This window comes from Leptonotus elevatus, chromosome 1 (genome assembly GCF_054856555.1).
Source record: "Leptonotus elevatus isolate MCC_2025b chromosome 1, RoL_Lele_1.0, whole genome shotgun sequence".
NCBI lineage: Eukaryota > Metazoa > Chordata > Actinopteri > Syngnathiformes > Syngnathidae > Leptonotus > Leptonotus elevatus.
Window position 1 is genome coordinate 51,806,485 of NC_141239.1, and position 23,814 is coordinate 51,830,298.

At 38.0% G+C, this 23,814-nt stretch overlaps 2 protein-coding genes across 3 annotated transcripts; both read left to right on the forward strand.

Moving 5' to 3' along the window:
- The first annotated feature begins 424 nt into the window (after positions 1-424).
- Positions 425-7,660, forward strand: tspan34b (tetraspanin 34b). The gene is made up of 8 exons (XM_086068653.1): positions 425-584; positions 1,722-1,804; positions 5,103-5,318; positions 6,199-6,273; positions 6,355-6,462; positions 6,534-6,674; positions 6,755-6,847; positions 7,229-7,660. The coding sequence occupies exons 2-8, from the start codon at positions 1,748-1,750 to the stop codon at positions 7,286-7,288; spliced, it is 750 nt and encodes a 249-aa protein (XP_085924779.1). The 5' UTR covers positions 425-584; positions 1,722-1,747; the 3' UTR covers positions 7,289-7,660.
- A 659-nt stretch (positions 7,661-8,319) lies between these two features.
- On the forward strand, positions 8,320-23,747 carry LOC147184569 (tetratricopeptide repeat protein 39A). Of its 2 annotated transcripts, XM_086068719.1 has the most exons (18): positions 8,320-8,609; positions 10,939-11,046; positions 12,941-13,072; positions 13,348-13,403; positions 13,913-13,980; positions 14,054-14,118; positions 14,317-14,416; positions 14,501-14,566; positions 14,674-14,782; positions 14,884-14,951; positions 17,421-17,480; positions 18,013-18,174; positions 18,438-18,529; positions 21,302-21,422; positions 21,498-21,609; positions 21,704-21,818; positions 22,087-22,203; positions 23,324-23,747. In XM_086068719.1, the coding sequence occupies exons 1-18, from the start codon at positions 8,575-8,577 to the stop codon at positions 23,430-23,432; spliced, it is 1,695 nt and encodes a 564-aa protein (XP_085924845.1). In that variant the 5' UTR covers positions 8,320-8,574; the 3' UTR covers positions 23,433-23,747. The 2 variants fall into 2 exon arrangements, with proteins under 2 accessions (XP_085924845.1, XP_085924854.1); XM_086068728.1 differs by lacking the exons at positions 8,320-8,609; positions 10,939-11,046 and adding an exon at positions 11,066-12,500.
- Positions 23,748-23,814: the final 67 nt, after the last annotated feature.

Sequence of the window (23,814 nt, forward strand, 5' to 3'; positions counted from 1 at the left end):
ATATAACATTTTAATTGTGATCAATATGTTTCCTCTTCTAATTGGTTGCGGAAAATCGCATGGTTCTACTGTCTTCTATTGATGTCTGGTGTCCATTTGGACTCTCTTGTCTGATGAGTAAGTCAAAAGGTTCATGGGTCGCCTCCCAATTGCCACTCGTTCCACCAATCCTGAATTTCTCAATCTTTATTGAGCCAAGGCACATCATATATAAATGAAAGCGTTACATTGGCTCCTTGCAAATCTTTGTCTTGAAAATGTCTCTTGACAACTAAAGTTTCCACCCAGGTGATCCCACAGCCTACTCCCCCCGGGGGTAACAAGCACCAGTCCAGCTCCATGGTGATGTGTTACTCAGCGGCTTTGGTCACGCCTACCTCCCCCCTCCCTCTTCAGTACTGCACTACTTAGAAATGAACTCAAATAGCTAGTGACAATCATCAAAAGCTCTGACACAAGTAACAGCAAGAATAGACTTTTTGCCTCACAATTTTCTCCCTCGCCTTCCATCACTGGAGTCGAGGAAGAAACTCCCTGTAGGTGGCCTGACTTTAGAGTACTCGCTTGGATTGTTTTTCTCAGAGGTAAGCATGACTTGAATTCACTTGAATTGTGTTAATTTTGGTTTGTTTATGATTCAATCTACCGCCTTTGAAGTCATTCTTTAGCCTTAGCTAATTATTTCTCTCTTCCTCTTTTGAGACCGTTTAGGATGGATGTGACTTAATATGATCTCCATAGAGCAGGGAATGGGGTAGCATTTGAACATTTGCATGTGTGCAGCTTTAATTTGCATTGGATGCAGCCTGACTCCATAAGGAAGAGGAGTTTGATTGGAAATGGGGAGTCAAAGCAACTGTATGAGCATCACAGGCCATTAACCTCTGACCACCAAATGTATGATTAACTTGACGTAGACCAGCGGGCTCACCGAGCTGACAAGTTTTTGTTTCACTAATTATTCTTGTATGTTAGACATTACAATGAGTAAGAAGGCAGTGATACAAAACTATTGAATGAGGAAGTAATCGTAAGAAGATCACACACAAAGAAAGGGGTTGTCTTTTGTCATTCTCGGCAAGGATAACAGTTCAAGTGTTGTCTGACACCACACAAAGGCCCAACTGGGAGGTCACCACAAACAGAAGGTCACGCTTTTCTAACACTGAGACAAAATGGGATGTCAGGAGATGATGGACAAAGATTTAGAAAGATAATACAACAATTCAAACTTCTTTCATGACATCTCTTTCAAGTGCCAATTTAACAGAACATGCATAACTTGCACTGCATTACCGTTTGTTGTTTGGGTAATTCATTTGTCAGAAACACTTCTCCCGAAAATCAGCTGGTACACTTCCTCCTTGGTTTAATTTTAAAGCAAACAAAGCCGCCAGACTAATGCACGTAAGCTGATATGTTTGTTCGCTGTCATGCAGGATGAATTGAAAAGCATGTTTGAGTTGCAAAGGTTATTATGTTCAGGATGTTTAAAGGATAGTGGAGAAAAAAACAGCAGGTGTATTTTGTATCTTGAGCCGCACCCCTGTTCAGCGCTCCCACTTGAAAGAGTTTACAGTCTCTTTAATGTGCCGTAAGTGGAAGTGTATTACAATGTTGTTCTGTTGAAAAGGGGAAATTGAAGTAAATGCAAAAATCTGACCGCAAACTTGTTTTTGTGATTGCTGGCCAACATCATGCTTGTGTTTTGTTTTCTGCAGGTTGGACACAGCAACTACGAACCAAAATGGGATGCTTCGGATTCCTCAAGTTTATGATGATTGTTTTCAATGGTATTATCTTTGTAAGTTGATGCTTTTAATACTTAAAGAGGAATCTGAAGTATACGATATGGACTGCCTCTCATACAAAACACATCTTGAATGCATACAATTTATGAATACATCACATGTACATGAATCACTAGATTAATAGGGTAACGCTATTTAATTTGAAGCTTTAGTTATGTAACTATACACACACATACTCATTCTTTTCAAACTATATTTATAAAAAAGCTCGGACACGGGCACGTTTACAATGTGTTACATCACATTTCCTTTTAACAACACTCAAGCTATTGAGAACTGAAAACACTAATTGTTAAAGCTTTGTGGGTGGAATTCTTTCACATTTTTGCTTGATGTACAACATCAATTGGTCATCAGTACGTGGTCTCCACCTTCATGTTTTGTGCGGCATAATGCGGCACACATTTTCAATTGGAGACAGGTCTGGACTGCAGGCAGGCCAGTCGAGTATACGCACTCTTTTACTACGAAGCCATGCTGTTGTGGTTTGGCGTTGTCTTGCTGAAATAATCAGGGGCATCCATGAAAAAGACGTTGCTTGGATGGTAGCATATGTTTCTCCAAAACCCGTATGTACCTTTCAGCATTAATGACACCTTCACAGATGTGTAAGTTACCCATGCCACATGAACTAACACAGTCCCATACCATCACAGATGCTGGCTTTTGAATTTAGCATCCATAACAATCCAGATGGTTCTTTTCCTTTTTGGCCCGGAGGACATGACGTCCACAATTTCCAAAAACAATTTGAAATGTGGACTCGTCAGACCACACAACACTTTTCCTTTTTTTTTTTTTATTAGTCCATCTTAGATGAACTTTGGTCCAGAGAAGCCAGTGGCATTTCTGGGTCTTGATACATGGCTTTTGCTTTGCATAATAGCATTTTAAGTTGGACTTTACAAATGTCGCACCGGAACGTATTTACTGACATTGGTTTTGTGGTGGTGGTCCTAAGCCCATGTGATGATTTGATCCTTTACACATTGATGACGGTTTTTGATGCAGCGCCGCCTGAGGGACCAAAGGTCACGGGCATTCAATGTTGGTTTTCGGCTTTGCCACTTTTATATGCAGTGTTTTGTCCGAATTGTCCGAACCATTTGATAATATTACGGACCGTAGATGATGAAATCCCTAAATTCCTTGCAATTGTATGTTGAGGAACATTGTCCCTAATATGTTTGACTATTTTCTCACACACTTGTCTCACCCCATCTTTGCTTGAAAATGACTGAGCAATTCAGGGAAGCTCCTTTTATACCCAATCATGGCACCCACCTGTTCCCAATTAGCCTGCTCACCCGTGGGATGTTCCAAACAGGTGTTTGATGAGCATTCCTCAACTTTCTCAGTATTTTTTGCTACTTGTCACTGCTTTTTTGGAGCATGTTGCAGCCATCGAATTCTAAATTAATGATTATATGCTAACAAAGTTGATCAGTTTAAACATTAAATATCTTGTCTTTGTAATATATTCAATTAATTATAGGTTGAACATGATTTGCATTCTGTTTTTATTCATGTTAGGATGGATGGATAGTTTAACAAAACGTCCCAACTTCATTGGAATTGGCGTTATACTTTTTTTCATTCTCTGCGGATGACATAAAAGAATGTACATGTGGATGGATCTTGATCTATTGTGACAGTAGGAATTTTCATGGTGGAAAAAAATTGGAGCATCAGTGACACAGACAAATGTGAACAGGGAAAATTAATGACGGTGACCCAACGGTTTTGGAGAAGCAAGATATTCCCCACCATTACACCCCTCCTCCCTCCTCTTTTTTTTTAGGGTAATTTGTGGTGAATGTGTTTTCTTTTGCCTGCTGCCTAAAAACCCATCATTGCTTCTGGCATTCAAAAATTGTCTGTGCATTCTGAAAAAGCACATATTATACATATTTTTTCATTGTTATCATTAGCTAATGTAACGTTTTTTCTTTAGGGAATTCATAATTTTTATAGCAAACATGCCTGAGCCAATGCTCGATAGCTTGTGGTGGAAGGGAGGAAGGGAGGAGAGGGAAGGATGGAAGGAATGAAGGAGAGAAAGAGAAAGGAGGAGAGACAGACAGACAGACAGAAAGAAGAAAAGTTTTGTTATGCCAAGTTATCAAAACAGGTATTGTATATATCGTTAGACATTTAGATATTTTTGTACTCAAGTACATTTCAGTATGTACTTTTTTTCCTGTTACTTTGTAAAGAAAGGAGTCAAATCAGTGCATCTTTTTTTCAATCATTATTTGTTTATTTATTTATTATTTTGTAGGTACAGAGTGAGCGTACTTTTGCTCCCTATGCAAAATGAAGTCTGCATGCCTAACTGAGGCAATGACCATAATACAATTATCTATATTATATGTTATTATATTATATGTATGTTATTAGGGGAATATGTATTTGTGATACAAGCAATATTTTTTTTTTAAATTGTAATAAAATGTAATTTTGAAATAACCCAAGTAACTTCAGCAGAGTCGTAGCGGTTAACATGATACAAAGCCCAATTTTAATGAAGATGGGAAGTTGTGTAAAAGACAAAGAAAGATGGAATACAAAAATTTGCAAATCCTTGTTTCAACCTATATTCAATTGAACTACTAAGACAAGATATGATTTTCAAATGTCACCCTCATCAAAAAAATAAAATTAAGTGGGAAGGCTGGTACTAGACTGGCGTGCCTGCAGTCCAGACCGGTCTCCCATTAAAAATGTGTGGCGCATTATAACGCTTAAAATACGACAACAGAGACCCCGGACTGTTAAACATCTGAAAGCCGAATATCAATCAACAATTAGTGTCCTCAGTTCCCAAACTTTCATTGAAGGTTGTTCAAAGAAAAGGTGATGTAACATAGTGATAAACATGACCCTGTCCCAGCTTTTTTGAAACGTGTTGCAGCCATAAAATTCCAAGTTAGTGAAAAACAAACAAAGTTGATCAGTTTGAACATTAAATATATTTTCTTTGTAGTGTATTCAATTAAATATAGGTGGAATGTAATTTGCAAATCATTGTATGTTTTAATTGATGTTTAATATGTACCAACTTCATAGGAATTGGGGTTGTAACAGGCCTCCTTAGGTAAAGTATGGAGTACAAATATAAAAAGTCATCTGAAAAAGAAGATTCTCAATTAGAAATAACAATCTACTTTCTTACTTCCCCAATGCAGATGTTTTGACACCAATTTAAGCTACTTAATAGGTTTAAAAAAAAAGATATATATATATTTTTTTAAAGGTTACTATAAACTTTGCCATTAAATTGTCCCACAGTTGGCGGGTGCAGTCATCCTGGGTGTTGGCATCTGGGTGAAGGTGGACAGCGGTTCCATCTTGGGCTTCCTCGGGGTGATTGAAAATGCCCCCACAGAGCTCAGCCAGGTGCTCAATGTGGGATACCTGCTGATTGCCATCGGAGCACTTCTCGTCATCCTTGGTTTTCTCGGCTGCTGTGGGGCCATCAAAGAGAGCAAGTGCATGCTACTGCTGGTAAGTGGTCAGATATACCTTGTTGACTCATTTTCAGGGGATGTTGCTATAAGTGGGTCTGTTGTTTGCCAAAAGTTGCTAAATGACATTACCGTTGCATGATGTCATTATTAAGAACATTAGGAACATTAAGAATACATATTCACATTATGAGATGAATTAATCATCACTTGTTTTTATTTCTAAATCTAATTTAAACAAATTATAAATTATTTTAATGAATTCCGTTTTGAGTTTGAGTCTCTTTTAAAATTTTTGCCAAAGGTTTCCTAACAAATTTTACAGTTCACAACTATTTTGTGCTGCCTCACATTTGTGTGCAATTTCATTGTCAACCACAAGGCAGCAGCACACTATTCATTAGTTTGACACTGTGTAAATTGTAAATTTAGTTGTATTGCGTTGAGTCGACAAAATTTTAGTGGTCTTACAAATTTTGTATGATGATGAAATGTTTAATACAGCATTCCAAATAATTTTCTTTTGAATAATTGTCTTGCAATGTGAGAGCATACAAAATACTGTAGTATTATTTTTAGTGTATTGTAATGATTTTTTTTATCTGCTCCTTTAGGGATGTTTTCGAGGCCGAGGTTGAAAGGAAAATTTCTTAGAACTCCTTTCTCATGTATCAATGTAACAATGAAGTATCAGGAGTTGAGACAGGAGTAGTAGTTACTTTATTGAGCACTAGTTATGAAATATGAAATGTGTCCATTAGTAATAATGAATACTGAAGTAGGCTAGCATGCGATGACAAAGTTTCCAATTCCCTTATTATATGCACAGTTAAAATAATTGTGATATTGTTTCTTCAATGTGATCACGTGTTTTATTACAAATCCAATATGACCTATAACATTGCCATATTTTGTCCTAGTTCTTCATCATCATCTTGCTGGTCTTCCTAGTAGAGGTTGCTGGAGCTGTGGTGATTTTGGTGTTTAGACCTTTGGTAAGTTGCCACTAGTATATTTCCACACTGAAGCTTGTTTCTAGCTGGCCTCTAGTATTTGGATACGCAATGTTTGTACAGGCCGAAGACGTATTCCGAAGGTTTGGCACTGCAGCAGTCAAGAGCATCAAGAAGGACTATGGGAGTAATGCTGACATCACTGGACTGTGGGACACTACAATGAGCACAGTGTGTAACACTGATGAACAATTGCTCACTATGGAAGGGTTGTGTAACATAACCTGTCTTTGTTTCCTCAGTTAAAATGTTGTGGAATCTACAACTCCTCAAACTTTGTGGACTCTCCATATTATGTGGACAACAACAATCAGTACCCGCCTCCGTGCTGTCCAGATGCGAATAATAAGCCCTGTAATCAAACAGTGATTGACAATTTCTCGGTATGGGCTCTAATGGTATTCTGAAAACAAAAATAGCACCCGCAGTATGATCAAGTTGTACCTCTCTCTACTGTTCTCAGGCAATCCCTGGTTGCTTCGTGAAGTTCACGCAACTGATTGATGATAACACAATCGTGATTATTGCTGTGGCACTAGGAATTGCAGTACTTGAGGTATGAGAGTGCTTTATTTTTTATTTTTTATGAAATGTATACTTTGTCTAAAAGTCCATCTGAATTATAATTTCACATTTTGCTTGTGTAGTAAACATACTAATACTACATTGGACTTAATTACCCCATAATAGGTTATTGTAGGCCAGATATTCTTTACCCTATCTGTTCTAAAGTTCTTAGGATCCAATGATATTTTAAACATACTGTAACTAGAATGTTTTTGCATTTTTTATCTCCAAAATTTTGTTTAAAATCAAGTATTCTACAGTACAGTACTCCTTTGTATAACAGCCTTTTAAATGAGGCCTCATTCATGCTTAATAGTATTTGCCATTCTTTTTGCTCTTCTTACCAAATGTACTGTATGTGTCTCTGCAGTTATGTGCCATGACTGTTTCCATGATCCTTTACTGCAAGATCGGTTCAAGGTCAGCCTGACAGCAAAAGTCGACAGCACCAGAAGGATCACTATAATAGTGCTAATTTCCATATTGCTTGTTTAAAAAAAAAAAGACTGCTTATGTACAAGAATGTCTAATCTACTCAATCACGAGGTATAGGACGGTATGACAAAGCTATTTTAAACATAGGAAAAAAGGAATGAGTAAATGTGACTATGCCATTCATCAATGATACTGCAGATTCATGCTTGTGATGATTTATTGTGTCTTTCCAGCCTTTGACACACGACAAGGAATTACGTGACGACTGATATTATTGTAATAATGAAATGGAGGTTTAAATTTATGTTCGAGATTTAGGATGGTACTCTGCAATATAGCTATATAACTATGAAATTATTATATGTTGTATTCAACATGATCACATTTTCAAATAAACATTTATCTAGAATGGTGCATGTTTGAGCTTCTTTCATTGAGACGATCTTCCTATTTAAAATGGGGGATGTGCATAATTGGAATGGGATTGGAGAACAGGTGATAAAACTTAAAATACCTCAAATTTAGTTTTGTGTGTATATGTATGTGTGTGTATATGTATGTGTATATATATATATATATATGTATGTGTATATATGTATATATGTATGTGTGTATATATATATATATGTATATATGTGTATATATATGTGTATATATATGTATATATATATATGTGTGTGTATATATATATATATGTGTGTGTATATATATATATATATGTATATATATATATATATATGTGTATATATATATATGTATGTATATATGTATATACATATATACGTATATATATATATATGTATGTATATGTGTGTGTATATATATATATGCACACAATATTTAATGCTATTGATACAATACAATTTTTGTGTTGCAATGTCGCCAGCTTCAGCCAACGTCGTGCCGGGGCACAACTGGCCAGCCGGTTGGACCGGACCACGTTGGACCAGTGACGTTATTGTACACACTCAATTATTCTAAGCCCTCCTACTTCATTTGCCTTCCTGTTTGTGTGACTGTGTACGTGTGAAACAGAGGAGGAGTTAAGTGCGCCACTCTTTTTTTTTGTTTTGCAAACACATGACACCGCTGAATACCTGTACTCCCGACTCGAGCTCATACAACAGGAAACTGGTGAAATAAATGCCAACACTCGGACTGCGTTTGGACCCGCTCGGGAGCTTGGTTTTAAAGTGGAGATAAAGTGATCAATGCGTCTTGGCTGGCTACGGTGTGTGAGAAGTGCACAGGTCCCAGCAGGTGTAGCAGCTGGGAGAGAACATGTCCAATGGAAAACACGAGAATGCTGCTCACAAGTGAGTACAAATCAAAAGAAAAGTTCAAATCCACGAGAGCTCGACTTTCTTCATTTTTGTGCAGTAGTCGTGGCATTTAGCCTTGTGCTACCTGCGCAACAAGTAAAGGAAATAACGTTGTTTCAATAACCGGTAACCACAAAAGGCTTTTTCCTGCTTATCTGGCAACGCTCAATGTTTTCTTGTTCCACATGCCAGATAAAAATAATACACCAACTTTAACACTTTGGCCGCTTATACCTTTAAATGATTTTGTATGTTTATCGTTGTGCAGTGGGGGGGACGTTAGTGCTCATGACTGACAAAGGCCCTACAAAAAGACTCCTGTATCTAGTACAAATCCGCCTTTAAATGACATAATTATAAATCATTGTACTCGCGCCTCGCAATATAAATCGTTGCACTTATGCCTCGTACACACACAAAAAAAAAAAAAAAATCCCTCCCAATTCATTGAAGTGGGGTGTCCATTATACACAGATCTTCGTTGGGGGGGGGGGGGGGGGGGGGCTGGCCCGCCGGTCAATATCCCTTGTGATTAGTGGGGTCGAGTGTACAAAGTAATTATACAACAAACATAGATAGATAGATAGCTAATATTCATCCCAATATCTCTTTGCTGTGCGTGAGCAACAATTATTAAAGGAATACTTGACTCATTGAGCCATTTTCAGCAGTAAAATTTTAGTATTTTGTCTAGAATGAATTTCATAACTACATTATTTTTTTGTATACAATTAATACTTTTAGAACTAATTTTTCCACTTGCTGTCGACTGAAGATGACATCACATGTGCTGAGGAAGTAGGTAACGGCCAATCATGGCTCACCTGTTTTCCGGGTTTAGTCAGCAATGTGAGCCATGATTGGTCGTTACTTCCTCAGCACAGGTGATGTCATGTTCAGTCGACAACAAGTGGAAAAATTAGTTTTTTAAAGGTATTAATTGTTCATGAAAAACAATAATGAAGTTGCCACATTAATTATTGACAAAATATTAACTTTTTACTGCTGAAAAAAGCTTAATGAGTCAAGTATCACTAAAGAAGATAGGTTGGCGACCTTTTCTGCCGCCTCTTCTTGCTCTTAATTGAATGCATGCTACATTTCTTCCAGTACGTCTCATTACTGATCATCATGTTGTGACACAACGTGGTTCCACACTGAAGAACCACAACTCAAAATTCGGACTTGTCTGTATACTATGAAAATGATTGCTTAAAAATCCTCCATAAGAGGAGGCGCGAAAGATGAAAAATACAGCAAGGGAATCATTGCATTTTCAATTTGTGCTAATGACCGCAACACATCACAGCCGAGATGTAACGGGTTAGACTCTTCGGCCCTCCTGGAGTGTCCTCTCCCTACCGGTGTAGATTTTCTCCAGGTACATCAGCTTCAACATCCCAAAACAGGTTTGGTTGATTGATGACTCTCTACATTGTCCATAAGTGTGAGTGTGAATGGTTATTTGATTGCCAATCAATCCAGGGTATGTGTATACTGCCTTTCTCCCAAAGTCAGCTGGGATCAGCTCCAGCTCATTCACAAACGTACTAAGGACAAGCAGTATAGAAAATGGATGGAAAGACATGCAGGGCCCCAAAGTGAGATTCTTCATCACAGGGCCCCCAATCCTCGGTTCATACTTGGGAACTGAAAAAGTGAAAAATACTAAAATTGCTTTTTTTTCTTTTTTTTTTAAAGTGTGCAAATTATTCAACTTTCAAAATGCAATATGACGAATAAATACCGAACTGTTGATTATAAACTGCATTCATACTCACAATGCACTCCGGTGGCACACGTGGGTGTGTTAGGAAATACACTCTAAGCGTGTTGCTTCATTCAGCCCATTTGGAAACTCAGAACGTTGTTCAAATGTGCCATTAGGGGTTTCACAATGTCACGAAATACGGAGCCTGTGCATTGCAGCTAAAGGAAATTACATCAAACCCACAAATGCTTGAATTATATTTTCTATTAACATAAATAATAATAAATGGTTTTTAAAATCATTTTTTCAAAATGAACTACAAAATGCCCACCTTTAGTTGTTACTTAAAGGTAGGCTACAGCAACATTTTAATGTGTACTAGTACTACATAGACAATACAGTACATGTAGATATTCTACAGCACAAATGAAAATTGAGCATGATTTCAGCTCTTGCCTTGGATGTCTTTAAATTGTGCAGGTGTGCCCCATGTTGCAGCCGGTGAGTGAGCATGACAAAAATGGATCCTCTCTTTATCTTGTGTGCATGTATGTGCACAATCATAAGTTCACAGTATCCATCCTCATATCCCCTTTTTTTGTATATTTTTAGCAACTCCTCGCAGATGACCCTAGACGAGAACCTGGATGAGTGCATGGAGGCCCTGGATCTCTTCCTAAACAATCACTTCAATGAGAGTCTGGAGAAGCTGCGGTCCAAGTACAACAAAAACTGATTTCGATGTTTTTACTAACTTTGGGTTGAGAATACAATCACGTGTTAGAAGGAGGTCCATAAATTGGGCCGCAGGTGATACAAAGAACGGTGATATACGAAGCAATGCGCCTTTTGTTAGATGGCTTACAAGTGTAGCTCAGCTAAGGTTTTTCCAGGATATTATGTGTTTGCTGAAGCTGACGCCCGAGGTCTGACTGATTCAACAGCCAAAGAACGGCAGCCCTGTTAAATAAACATTATGCTGTGAGATAGCAGCAGTGGTGTGACACCTTCAAAGAAAATGACTATTCATCTAAAAGGGTTCAAATACGTTTTCACTAACCAATCCAAAGTCTACTTCATGTCTTGCCCAAAACAATTTGAAATGCGCGCCAGCTCGCTTGTGACTCTGAAGTGCTGGAAAAATGATGGATCGATGACCTCATGGATTTTACCATGCAATATATTTTATAGTACAGTCAAAAACTATAACTAATGCAGTAGCTTGTATGAAAAAACTTTGTTGTTTTTTTAGAATGTAAATTGACAAGCAGGGCTGGATTGGCCATCTGGCATTCAGGGCAGATGCCCGGTTGGGCCAGCCTCTTTTGGGGCCGATGCAGTGCTTTTTAATTATTACTTTTCTACATTTTACCCAAAGAGACTGGCCCACAATTTAGAGGGACCAGTCCGTAAATCCATTTCAAATATAGATAACTGAAACATCATCTGGCAAGATTGGGCTGTGCCGGGGCTAAGTCAAAATGGCAGGGTCGATTTTGTGTGTGTGTGTGCGTGTGTGCGTGCGTGCGTGCGTGCGCGCGCGCTAGTCCGGACCTGTTGAAAGGTACAGGGAAGGTGAGCTGTTATACTATATAAGGGAATCTGGAGTGGCAGATGTGTGTTAAGGCCTAGATACACCAAAGATGTGATCGATGTGGTAAATAGACAGCGTTTACATTTAAATGTGTTTTTTGTTTTTTAAATAGTCCCCGTTCATCCACCTCGGCCCGACGTCCTCGGAGCGATAGTAATTCAATCATAGCGGTGGACTCACCAGCGACAGTCCAGGTCTCCGTCAGGCAGAGGAAATCCAAGTTGTTGGAAAGGAAAAACTCCCTCAAAATAAACGTTTTGTTTGTCAATGACCGCGCATTTAACAGCGCTATCCTTGTGGAAGCAGCACGGGTGCATGGCCCTTCTGTCAGGCAGTCTCGAGGAAGCTCCTTCAGAAGCTGGAGGTCGGCACCGTGTCCAAAACGTGGAGGGCAGCACGGCCGAAGCTTTTCGGGTGAACCGACGATTGGTAGCAGCCAGGAGTCGACAGGGTCCAGGATACGCCACAAAGGAGTACATCCATGCGTTTGGAAACGAGAAGGGGACGAAGCTTGTTCCAGCACCCGTTTTCACTTCACCAGCTGGCCGCTGCATTTACCCCGGCGCCGCTGTCAACACCGGTATAAGATGTTTACGTTTTCATATCTCGCCCCCGTAAAGAGGTTGCCTTTAAAAATAATGACGACCGCCACGATAATATGGAGGGGAATTACTTCTTACGCATGCGCTGAAGGTACATAATAGTCTGTGTCGGTGCGGTGTGTATTTACTAGTGTTGTTTCGATACCGTTTTTCGGTATCGTCGGATTGGTGTATCTAGGCCTTTAGACAAGTTCGGGCCATGTATGAGAAAAGTTAAGACAGTAGTGAGATGAGCTGCTGGAGTGACGGTAACAGGCGGAAACAACCTAGAGAGGTGGAGGTATGCACAGGACAGAACCTGGACAAAAATGATTTGACCACTTCGTTTTAATGCCTGGTTCCACTAAAGGTGTATCATGTGACCAACAGATAAGAAAACTTGCTTTATGATATGCCTGTTGTTGTATTTCCTATGCAGAGTGTCTGAGAGTATGTACCATGCGCTCATCTATGCCACAATCCTGGAAATGCAGGCCATGATGACTTTCCAGCATGATGACATATGCAGTGCTGGAGCTACCATGAAGAGTGCTCAGGATGTCTGTCAAAGGTCTGTTTTACCTCCTCAATCTAAAATAATGTAAACAAGTTTACATTTGAAGAGCACATTGAACAACTTGACTGTTGTTATACTATATTACAGAGCCATCATGATCCTGTTATATAGGCTATAAAAATCAAATCACACGGGTGCAATTATAATTACTCCAGGCGTGCTATTTGGAATGCTTGCATAGCAATACACATTGGAGCTGCAATGTGAGTGATTGGCTTGCATATGGTATCGTAAGATACATTTGTGTTGATATTGTAACACTGTTTCAGGTTTCGCCGTAAATCTCCAAATTTAGCAAAGTCAAATGGGGAGCCGATCACTGAAGGTAAACAGTAATTATTTCATTTGTTTAAGTTTCCCCCCCTACAATTTAGATGGGAAATAAAGTCAAAAAATGTCTTTACCCTTGTAAAACTCCACATCTTTGTATCTGAATTCCCAGAAAACTTTTTTTTTCATGGGTGGAATATATTAAGGTGTATTTCCCTTTTATGTGGAAAAGTAAGCATAACAACCAACATTATTGTTGTTTTACAATATTTGTTGTGTTTTTTCATTGTTGAGTTTTTGTAAGTTATGTTCAATATCAGGCCCACAGTATATACAATGATGGCAAAATATGCAAATGTAAACTATTATTGAAGATTCCAATAATGATGAAGCCCAATAGGATATGTATATTTATGTTTCAACATGAAAAAACACTGTGTGCTTTGTAATTATGCAAATGAATGTAAAGCAGGCAAATACTTGGATACTCATTTGTTTATAGTGCAAGTCGTTGTAAGTTTATTATTCTATTACTGTGTGTAATATTCTTCCATGCATGTTCAGAGCAGCTCCATGCTGAAGTGTGTTTTGCAGAATGCCAACTTCAAAGAGCTGCTCTCACCTTCCTACAGGTATAGTGAGATGTCTTCATTTATCATAATTAGCCTTAAGAGCCAAATGACAGCACAAAATACGTCTTTGCAGGATGAGAACATGGTGAGTTTTATCAAAGGTGGGATCAAAGTTCGCAACAGTTACCTGATTTACAAGTAAGTACAATAATATGTACAATGCAACTGTGAATTATGATCTATAAGATGAGATGTAAGATGATAAATTAAGATCTAGTCTGATTAGTTTGTGTCCTAATACTTTTGTCATATCATGTACACAGTTTCTTTATTCAATTATGTTAAATGCTACGCTGCTGACGGCCCTTTTCTGATATTGTTCACTTTGTCTTCCAGAGACTTGCATTCCTATGTCAAATCTCAAACCTGTTTTAAAGGAGCCAGCCACAGGCACTTAGAGGGTGGGATTTCTTTTGGAATAGGAGCATTTAATTTGGTATGATGTCACTATACCGTACTTAGATCTTTTGTATGTATTTAACTTATGCATACTTAATGTTGTTTTCTGACTTTTTTTTAGACACTTTCTTTATTTCCGCCACGAATACTAAAAGTATTAGAGTTTGCAGGCTTCTCAGGAGATAAGGTACGTGACAGGTGCATTGCATCGTTTTCAAAGCGTGGCTCAACTCTCATTTTCATATTGATGAATGTATAGATTGCACAGTGATCTCATCCGTATGCCTGTTTAAGGAATACGGTTTGTCCCTGCTTGATGATGGTGCCACAGCCTTGAATCTGCGTTCCATGCTGTGTGCTCTGCTATTGCTTTGTTACTACACCTTCCTCACGTTCATACTAGGTATGGCTCCTCCCCATATAATCCTCATATGTCTATCACTCACTCCTGTTTTGAGTGATGTGTAAAAAGTTTCATATCTCCTCCTCCTCTCGCGCTCTCAGGAACAGGTGAGGGACATGTAATAGAAGCTGAAAGACTGCTGAAAATATTCCGGCTCCGCTATCCACGGGTGAGTGCGGAATCCCAAAGAGCTTGACCAAAGTCAAAAAAAAAAAAAAGAACACCATGTTATTACTGTTTGTTTTTTTGTATCTGTGAGTTTACCAGGCTAAGTTGATGTAGAATGACGAAAGACAATTGCAATAACTGTAGTACCTTTAGCATTGTGGAGTGGGAGAAATAATACTATTTTTAACTCATTCACTGACATTGACGGCTATATACGTCAAAAATTCATTTTAACTATTTCTATTAGTTTTAAATTTTTCCCCAATTTTTTTAATAAGAGTATGAAAACCTAGGGGGAAAAATATTGTACATTTAGAACAGATATCATATATCACAGATATAATTTGTGATTAATCATGAGTTAACTAGTGAAGTCATGCGATTCATATACAATAAAAAATTTAATTGCCTGATGCCCCTAATTTTTAATAAACTTTTCTTTAAAAAAAAAATATATTATTTAAAAATAATAATAATAATAATTAAAATTACTTCTTTTTTTAAAGAAGAAGGAAAGATTATTATAAATTAAGGGCGTAATTTTCGTAATTAATCACATGACTTCACTAGTTAACTCACGATTAATCCCAAATTTTATATCTGTTCTAAATGTACAATATATATATTTTTAGGTTTTCATACTCTTGTTAACAAAAGTGGAAAACAATGTTAAACTAATATAAATAGTTCAAGTAAATTTTTGACGTCTATAGTCGTCAATGGCAGTGAATGAGTTAAATACAATTCTAACAGACTAGATAAACCCTGGCCTAGATCCATGTTTTTATTCTAATGTTCACCAAAGTGTAAAAGGATCTTTTCTGTGTAACCTGATAGCTAACTAATTAGCTAACTGTTAAAAATCCGGAAGATAGACTTTGGGATATGTGATTGTTGCGGTTGTCAATAATTACTCACTTCTAGTTCTATATAAGAGAACGGAGTAATAAGACAATAGACATAAGACAAGGCATGGGCCGATATTAGATTCTGACAGTATGATAACCGTGAGCAAAAATATTCTACTATCATGGTATTAAAATAACTCAAAATTACCATTTAAAAATAAATAAATAAATTGGTCAATAAAAACAGCATTTAAAAAACAAAATATAGAATATTTAGTACAGAAAAAACGTGTATCATGATAACTTTAAATACATTAATAGATGTTAACATTCTTCTAATTCACAGGGTCCCATTGCTGGTGATCTATTTTTACAAAAGTCCCAAAGGGTATTCGTGTTGTCCCTAGGGCTAACTAGTACTGGCTGGCACCTATTTTTTTTCTTAGTTTGTTTTTAGGACAATGCACATTAATCAGAGCAAAAAGGCATCTATATTTGCAGTATCTCTGTCTTGCTCCCTACCCTCTCCTCCTCCGTTACGCTCCAGGAAGGAGAAAAAAGTTACCATAATTGGAGGCAATTAACTTCTAATAGGCGGCTTTTTTACTCAGCACTGGGTCATTCTATGTCAATTCACACACTCTCACCAGGGAGCCCTTTTCAATTTGCATGATTTTGATTCCATTAGTTCTTTATGATGTCAAAAGAAAGAATCCAAAGTCTCCTAGCTTAAATGGTTTACAAGTTATGGCCTTTCAAAATGTTCTTGCCACGCCCACATTTGGGATCCAAGAATTGCACACAAAATTTTGGACCATATTGGAGGCTCTCATCATTTGTTTTAGGACGTGTACAGATCTGTAAATTACTATATCTACTGTATGTATTCTGACAATGTCTATCATCTGGACTTAAAAAAACTAGCACAGGTGTACAATTTTATTTTTGAGATATTAAGCCTTTAAAAGTAGATTTTTTAAATAAAACAATACATTTTGTTTACATTTAGGGGGTCCATATCTTGGAAAAGTTTTATGTTGGTGGGGTTTGCCTATTCATGTTTCTGGAAGTAAAAACAGACGCACCTAATTAAATACTGAATACGCTAAATATCGTTTATCGTTCTTTTAACATAATAAGGCACTAATCTAATGGTATAAAAATCAGGCACATTGAAAGGATATCACTGGGGAGGTTTTGGGGATTTGTGTGAATTGACACGGAATGACCCCTCTGCAAGCAGTCAATCATGTCTTAAAACCACGGTAAATTGTCAAACCGGTAATCGGCCTTTGCCTACACATAAGACTGAGATTTGTGTTGTGGTTGTCGTAAGCCAAACCAAGTGATTCAGAACATTTCTGAGAATTTCTAACTTTTTTATTTTACAACCTGTTCAACTCCATGTGACTTCACAATCCTTGTGTCCGCTCCTACTGCACACATTTCTGCCCATCCCACAGAACAAACTTGACATTCTGACCACAATGTGTACAAATTCATGGGAATGCCATTAAATACATGAAACAAATGTACAATAAGGTGTGTGTTCATGCAGTAAAGTGGCTGCTGGTGGATGACTAGTAGCCTTAATTAATATACACATTTCTTTTTCTGCACAGGGAGCAATATTCCTTTTCTTTGCCGGCAGGGCGGAGGAGATGAAAGGAAACATTGATGAGGTGTGTGTATGTGTGTATGCCTTTGTCGTGAAATATTCCAGGAACAGTTCTGAAAAGAAAGAATTTCCTGTTCTTGTTCATTTCCTGTGTGCCAAAGAGTCTGTTGATCTTACAAAAGTTGCATTATGTTAGCCACTCATCCACCACATCATTCGAATGAGAAGTTCAATCAAAATGTCTGCCTCTTCCAATGACAATTATTAGTATTGATTGATCAATGCGTGATTTTTTTTTTTTTGAGTGGTGGTTAGCATCTTTGCCTCACATTTCGGAGGTTTTGGATTCAAATCTTAACATGTTCTCCCCCCGTGCTCGCATGGGCTTTCTCCGGGTACTCCTACATACCCAAAACATGCATATTAGGATAATTGAAGACGCTGCCTGTTGGCACGCATGGTTTAATGATATGCTAGTAAAGGCAGAAATGAAACACAGATGTCAGCTTTTCCAGTTGTAAATTGAGCTGCACACAGCTTAAGGCTAGCATGAATGTCATTTGAAATATGACTTTTGCATGTCCTTATGTCACCAGGCGGTTGCTCTATTTGAAGAGGGCTGCAAGGCCCAGCAAGCATGGAAGCAGTTCCACCACATGTGCTACTGGGAGCTGATGTGGTGCTTCACTTACAAGCGAGCATGGAAGATGGCGTATTTCTATGCCGACCTATTGAGCAAGGAAAGCCGCTGGTCTAAGGTGCACACAAGAAAACAATATTGTTGTCGTTATTCTATGCTAGTGCTACTTCTTGGCTACTGGAAGTGCAAAGGGGTACACATATACTTAATCACCTTAAATGTTCAAATTAATCACTTATACAACATTCCTAGAAAATCACAATGGTGAGCTATTTTTAGAACAGGCATGTTCCTTAGGGCTACCTGACACGCGCAGGTCCCATATTGGTGGCGCCTGTTCTAGTGACTGTCACATCTAAGAATGCAATTTGTTTGTGCTAGGCCATGTACGTCTACATGAAAGCTGCTTATCTCAGCATGCTGCCAAAGGAAGAGGGACGCCCTTTTGGAGAGGATGAGGTGGATCTCTTTAGGTTAGTGATTCCCAACCAGATTGCTTTGACACCCGAAAGCTTGTATCCCACTTGACGGCAAACATTTGCGACGCGAGCGAATGGTGATTTCACGTCAGGGTTCGTTCAAGTTCGCAAAACGGTCGATAAACGTTCACCAAGAGTGTTAATGGTCTTTCTTGTCGCAAGGAATTTTGAACAAAATTGCCTCAGTGGGGTAGGGGTTTAAGTGTGAGATTATCAGTGGTGCCGTCGGAATTGAACTACTTAATTTGTCCAAAAATAATTTATTAATTACAATACATCAATAAAAACTGGGGTTGGTTTACACAATATTATAATTGATAAACAGCTAAGTTGGATACTCAATATAAGACAGGCTAAAAGGTAACTAACAATATAACCATGTATATTATGCATTTACCTTTTGTAGGAGCCACATGTTATTTTTGCTTTTATTTGCGGTAGATGACCACAGGTGGCAGTGTAGGCACTGCCTGGATGTGTCAAAAACATCTCCCACATCCATCCACGCCGACTACAGGACAATTCAACAGCAATGCAAAGGAAAAAAGCTACATTAAGGGACAGTGTGTAGAATGTAGTGCCATCTAGTGGTGAACTAATAGAATGCAATGACTAAATTTAAAGGGGAAGTCAACCCCCATTTTTGTGTGTGACAATAATATGTTCTATATTCAGCCCCACTAGTCTAAACATGACATTCTGATTGATATTGCATTTGTGGAATATCCAAAATCCAGCTGTTTTTATCCATCTCAGTGGGTGGCCATTTTGCCACTTGCTGTTGAGTGAAAATGACATCACACAACGAATGGATAGACATAGTATATGAGATATTTAAGATGGAAAGAATAACTTTTGCTTTGAGGCTTCAAAAGGGACTGTTCTGCAAGAGATGGGAAGAGTGGCTTAAGTATATCTCTGTGCTTAGACCGTCATTTGTATGATATCCTGTGCGTGTATGAATATGTGCAAGAATGGGTATGTATATGTTTAGGTATATATATATATATATATATATATATATATATATATACAGTGGAACCTCGGAGTTTGAACGTCTCGGAACACGTACAAATCGAACTTCAACCCAAAAATCGGAGTAAAAGATGCCTCGCAGTTTGAACTCATTTTCGGAGTTCTAACACCCAAGCAAAGCAAGCTAAGTCGAACATACTTGAAAACGGGTAGCCGAGTGAAGCCAAGCAATGCCGAATGCTCACCGTTGCAGTAGTTGAGACGATGCACTGCTCATTTCCAGTCAGATCGTGAATACTCCCGGAGGTGCTCCATACTCGTGAGTGCATTTTGATTTTTCCACGACAATTTTCTTTGCCATGGGCCAAAGAAAGACAACAGTGGCAGCACAGAAAAACATACAGTGCTACGAACCACAGTGGAATTAGGAAGGAGATTATCGCGCCATTATAACTACTGTCACTACTTCTGTAAATACTGGCACGAGGACACCCCCATAGCTGTTAAACAACGCACACAAGGACCGCTTAGTAGTCTAACGATATGCCTAATGTAAATACTCAAACTCAGCACTGAACTAAAGCTAGCATTAACATAGCATTTATCATCCACTGATGCCATCACACCACAACAAAAAAGGTAAAGTATTTTTATTGTTTAAATACTGTACTGTACTGTAAATGTAAAAACATAAAGAGAAATTAAAATAGGAAATGTCTGTTTTTGGAGCTTGGGAACAGATTAATTGCATTTACATTGTTTCCTATGGGAAATTTTTTTTTGGGAGGTTGAACAATTTGGACTTTGAACACTTCGCAGGAACAAATTATGTTCAAACTTTGAGGTACCACTGTAAATGTATACGCACTTCGAGTGAGGATGTATGTATAAATTTATATATACTTTATTTATATATATATATATATATATATATATATATATATATATGGTAAACCCCACTTGTTATGGTTCAACGTGTTAAGTGTTTGCTTTTGATTGTTATGGAAAAAAACAGTATCCTTGTTAATCTGGATTTGAGTGTTGAATACCTGTTTATGTAATTGAGATAATTGTGATGTGTAACATTAAGTGAAGGTATGCTGATTGATTGATTTGGATCTGCAAAACCAAATAAGAGAATTTCAAAAAAAAGAAAATGACATCACAGCTGCTCCCGTCTCAGGTAACAACCAATCACAGCGCAGCTTCAGAAAACTGGTGAGCTGTGATTGGTCGTTGCCTGAGCCCTGAGCAACATTGGTCATCTTCAGTTGACAGCAAGTGGCAAAATGGCTGCCCCCTAAAATGGATAAAAACGGCTGGATTTTGCTTCATAACTCATATTCCAAAAATGTAATATTAATCAAAATGTCATGTTTATACTAGTGAGATTACATATAACATATTATTGTTAAGAAATGTTTACGGTTGACTTCCACTTTAAAGGGTGTGCACTACAGGGTCTCGGAGAGGTCACACTTTGCAAGCACACCACCAATTATTACGTTCAAAGTTCTTCTCATTTGGGTAACTAGCAGCAGAAAGATGGCGGCAAATCATATCAGCTTCCGGTGAAGCGCAGTGCAACAACCTATGTAATGTATTTAGTGATTATTAGACCTATGATTAAAAAAAAAAAAAAGTACGTTGTTGCTAATGCTATAGCTAATCGTGATCTTTTTTTGTGCCATGGAACATCTCAAATGGTTACGTATTAGTTTTGGTCATGTGGTCTTACGCATATGCCTCGGATTAGCCCTGCTCAAACCCAAGCCTTCCTCTTCTGTTTAGACAAGTACCTGCCTTCAAGCAGAAGATAGCAGGGAAGTCTCCCCCCACAGAAAAATTTGCTATCCGCAAAGCTCGCCGCTACAAAGCCCAGTGCCCGGTCAGGCTAGCAGTGCCAGTGCTGGTAAGCCTTCAAAAACACAGATTCTGGAAGAAGAAAAAAAAAAAGCCTTTACATGTATCTACTGCTTGATTCCAGGAGATGATGTACATGTGGAATGGTTTTAGCATGATCAAAAAACGACCCGAGCTGACTGAAGGCATAATCCAGACTCTAGTGGAGGCTGAGCGTAACCTATTGGAGTCTCCAGGTCCTCACATGTCCCTTTAATTGAAGTTTAACACAACCCCCCCCCCCCCACAAAATGTCACATCTATGCTGTTTCTTGTCTTGCATGGCCACAGAGAATGAGTATTCACTGGATGACCGTTGTGTAATCCACCTGCTGAAAGGAATGTGTTTGAAAAACCAGGGGCTCCTCCAGGGTGCTGAAGAATGCTTTCAAAAAGTTTGTTCCAGGTGAGTACTTGTTACTTCCCTTTCAAAAGCAGGTTATTAACACTCCCTCACCACATAGCAAGAAACAAGATAACCGTAACCGGAGGGATATTTTCATCTCTCTGTCACAAGGAGGTTTGAAATAAGTCGTGAAATAGTGAACTCTTATAAAGAGCTTAGCTATCCTTTTATATTTTTAAGTCTACATGTGGCTGTTTACAACTTTTAATAAGGGTTCAATTGAATCTTAAACACAGCTGTTAGGTTCTTTCTTTGTTTGTTTGTTCAGTGAGAAGAAGCTCAGGTTCGACCACTACCTCGTTCCCAACTCCATGGTGGAGCTCAGTCTCCTGTACATTGAACAAGGCCGAAGGGATGAGGCCATCAAACTGCTCCACAAGGCCAAGTAAGTTACTTCTATTTCATCAAGTTAGCCGTTCGTATACAGTACTAGAGCAATGCCGTCCGTCATAAGTACAGTGCCTAAAAACAGTGGTTCTCAAAGAGTGGTACGAGTATCACTAGGGTGTGGGAAGCCTATAGTGTTACACAAAAGAATCACTGAGTTAAATGTTCAATTTGTGAATAATGTTAGTGGTTTCAACTTTCTTTTTTTTTTTATTCAGTGCAGTACATTTTTTTAAAGACATTCAGTTGTATTTATCTTAGTTTGTTTTTCAAACATTATTTTAGGCACAAATTTTACTCCATCTTTATGTGAAATATATTTTAATTGAATCATTTATGTAATGTGTTTTACTTTCCGATATTTAAGCACAGTGTTAATGTTCAAATGTGCAAATGCAGTGGCTTACAACAATAATATTAAATGGAATAAAAACACTTATTTTTTGTAAATACTTGCACTGACTCCACCACAGTATTTTAATTCTGGTCATAAAGGTGGGAGTTGGAGAGCCAAGTTTTTTTTATTTTTTTTTTATTTTTTTTTTTTTTTAGGTGGTATTGGTTTTAAAAGTTGGGTAGCTACTGCTTTAAAAGTAAGATTTAATTTTTTTACAAGTTTAGAAGTCTAGCAGTTTGCCGGTAATAAAATCTTACAGTAATATTGTGTTCATTTGTTTTATTTATATGAATACAGTGATTTATCTGTCAATAATCCACCCCCCCACCCCAAAAAAGTTGAATTTTTAGTAGGCTTAATTGAAAGTTTCACAAACTAATCAGTATGGGGGTGACTGCCGCTTTGGAGTCCACTGTGCATATCAACAGTTCCACTACGAAACAGTAGAGGGCAGTCTCTGCCTGTTAAATTTTTATCAGAGTACCGTACCCTTATGGAACACAAATATTGTTGCTATAGCATCATGGATTATTTTTTTGATTGGACGCAAATTGACATTATTGCTCATAATCTTCTGTGGTAGGATTTAAAAGTAGAAAATGAATTGTACTTGATGGCAGTTGATTCAAATGTAATACAAGCCACAAATGGCATGTCCCTCTGCCTATTGTATAACCATAACCATTGCCATGCACTTAACAGTCCTTCTTTCGACTTGCAGACACAACTATAAAGAATACTCTATGGAATCTCGTACGCAATTCAGGATCCATGCCGCTCTGGCCAAACTGAAGGCTGGCTCTGTCGACGAGGACCAGACTTCTCCGTAGCGACACGTTTTATCCCTGGAGACGCTCTTCATCTGCACCCATTACGACGCTTCCGCCGTTTTAGCCAATGCCCACTTTTATTCTATTCATTTTCTTCAAGTAAATGCTGGGTTCAAATTTGGGTTAGTCTTTTTTGACATTTGATGAAGGTAAGACCAAAGTGGCGTCCAACGGTAGAAAAATGTTATATGGTTTTGAATAGAACTTCACTTTTATAAAAGAATATAACCTTATCTATAAAAAAAGACATTTCATTGTATGGACAATGTTTACATAACTTGCTTCAACTGTTGATTAAAGCCACTTTAAAGAACATTTACAGTAATTGCATTCTGATGGATTAACAGGAGACAAGTATGGTACATAATCTGAGGTCAAGATG

What these genes read in the sequence shown, in the direction of transcription:
- tspan34b (XM_086068653.1), top strand. Translation starts at nt 1,748, where the DNA reads ATGGGATGCTTCGGATTCCTCAAGTTTATGATGATTGTTTTCAATGGT. An exon ending in TTTTCAATGGTATTATCTTT is followed by an intron (nt 1,805 to 5,102) that starts GTAAGTTGATGC and finishes ATTGTCCCACAG; the next exon opens with TTGGCGGGTGCAGTCATCCT. An exon ending in GGGACACTACAATGAGCACA is followed by an intron (nt 6,463 to 6,533) that starts GTGTGTAACACT and finishes TTGTTTCCTCAG; the next exon opens with TTAAAATGTTGTGGAATCTA.
- LOC147184569 (XM_086068719.1), top strand. Translation starts at nt 8,575, where the DNA reads ATGTCCAATGGAAAACACGAGAATGCTGCTCACAA. An exon ending in AACAGTTACCTGATTTACAA is followed by an intron (nt 14,119 to 14,316) that starts GTAAGTACAATA and finishes TTTGTCTTCCAG; the next exon opens with AGACTTGCATTCCTATGTCA. An exon ending in AAACTGCTCCACAAGGCCAA is followed by an intron (nt 22,204 to 23,323) that starts GTAAGTTACTTC and finishes TTCGACTTGCAG; the next exon opens with ACACAACTATAAAGAATACT.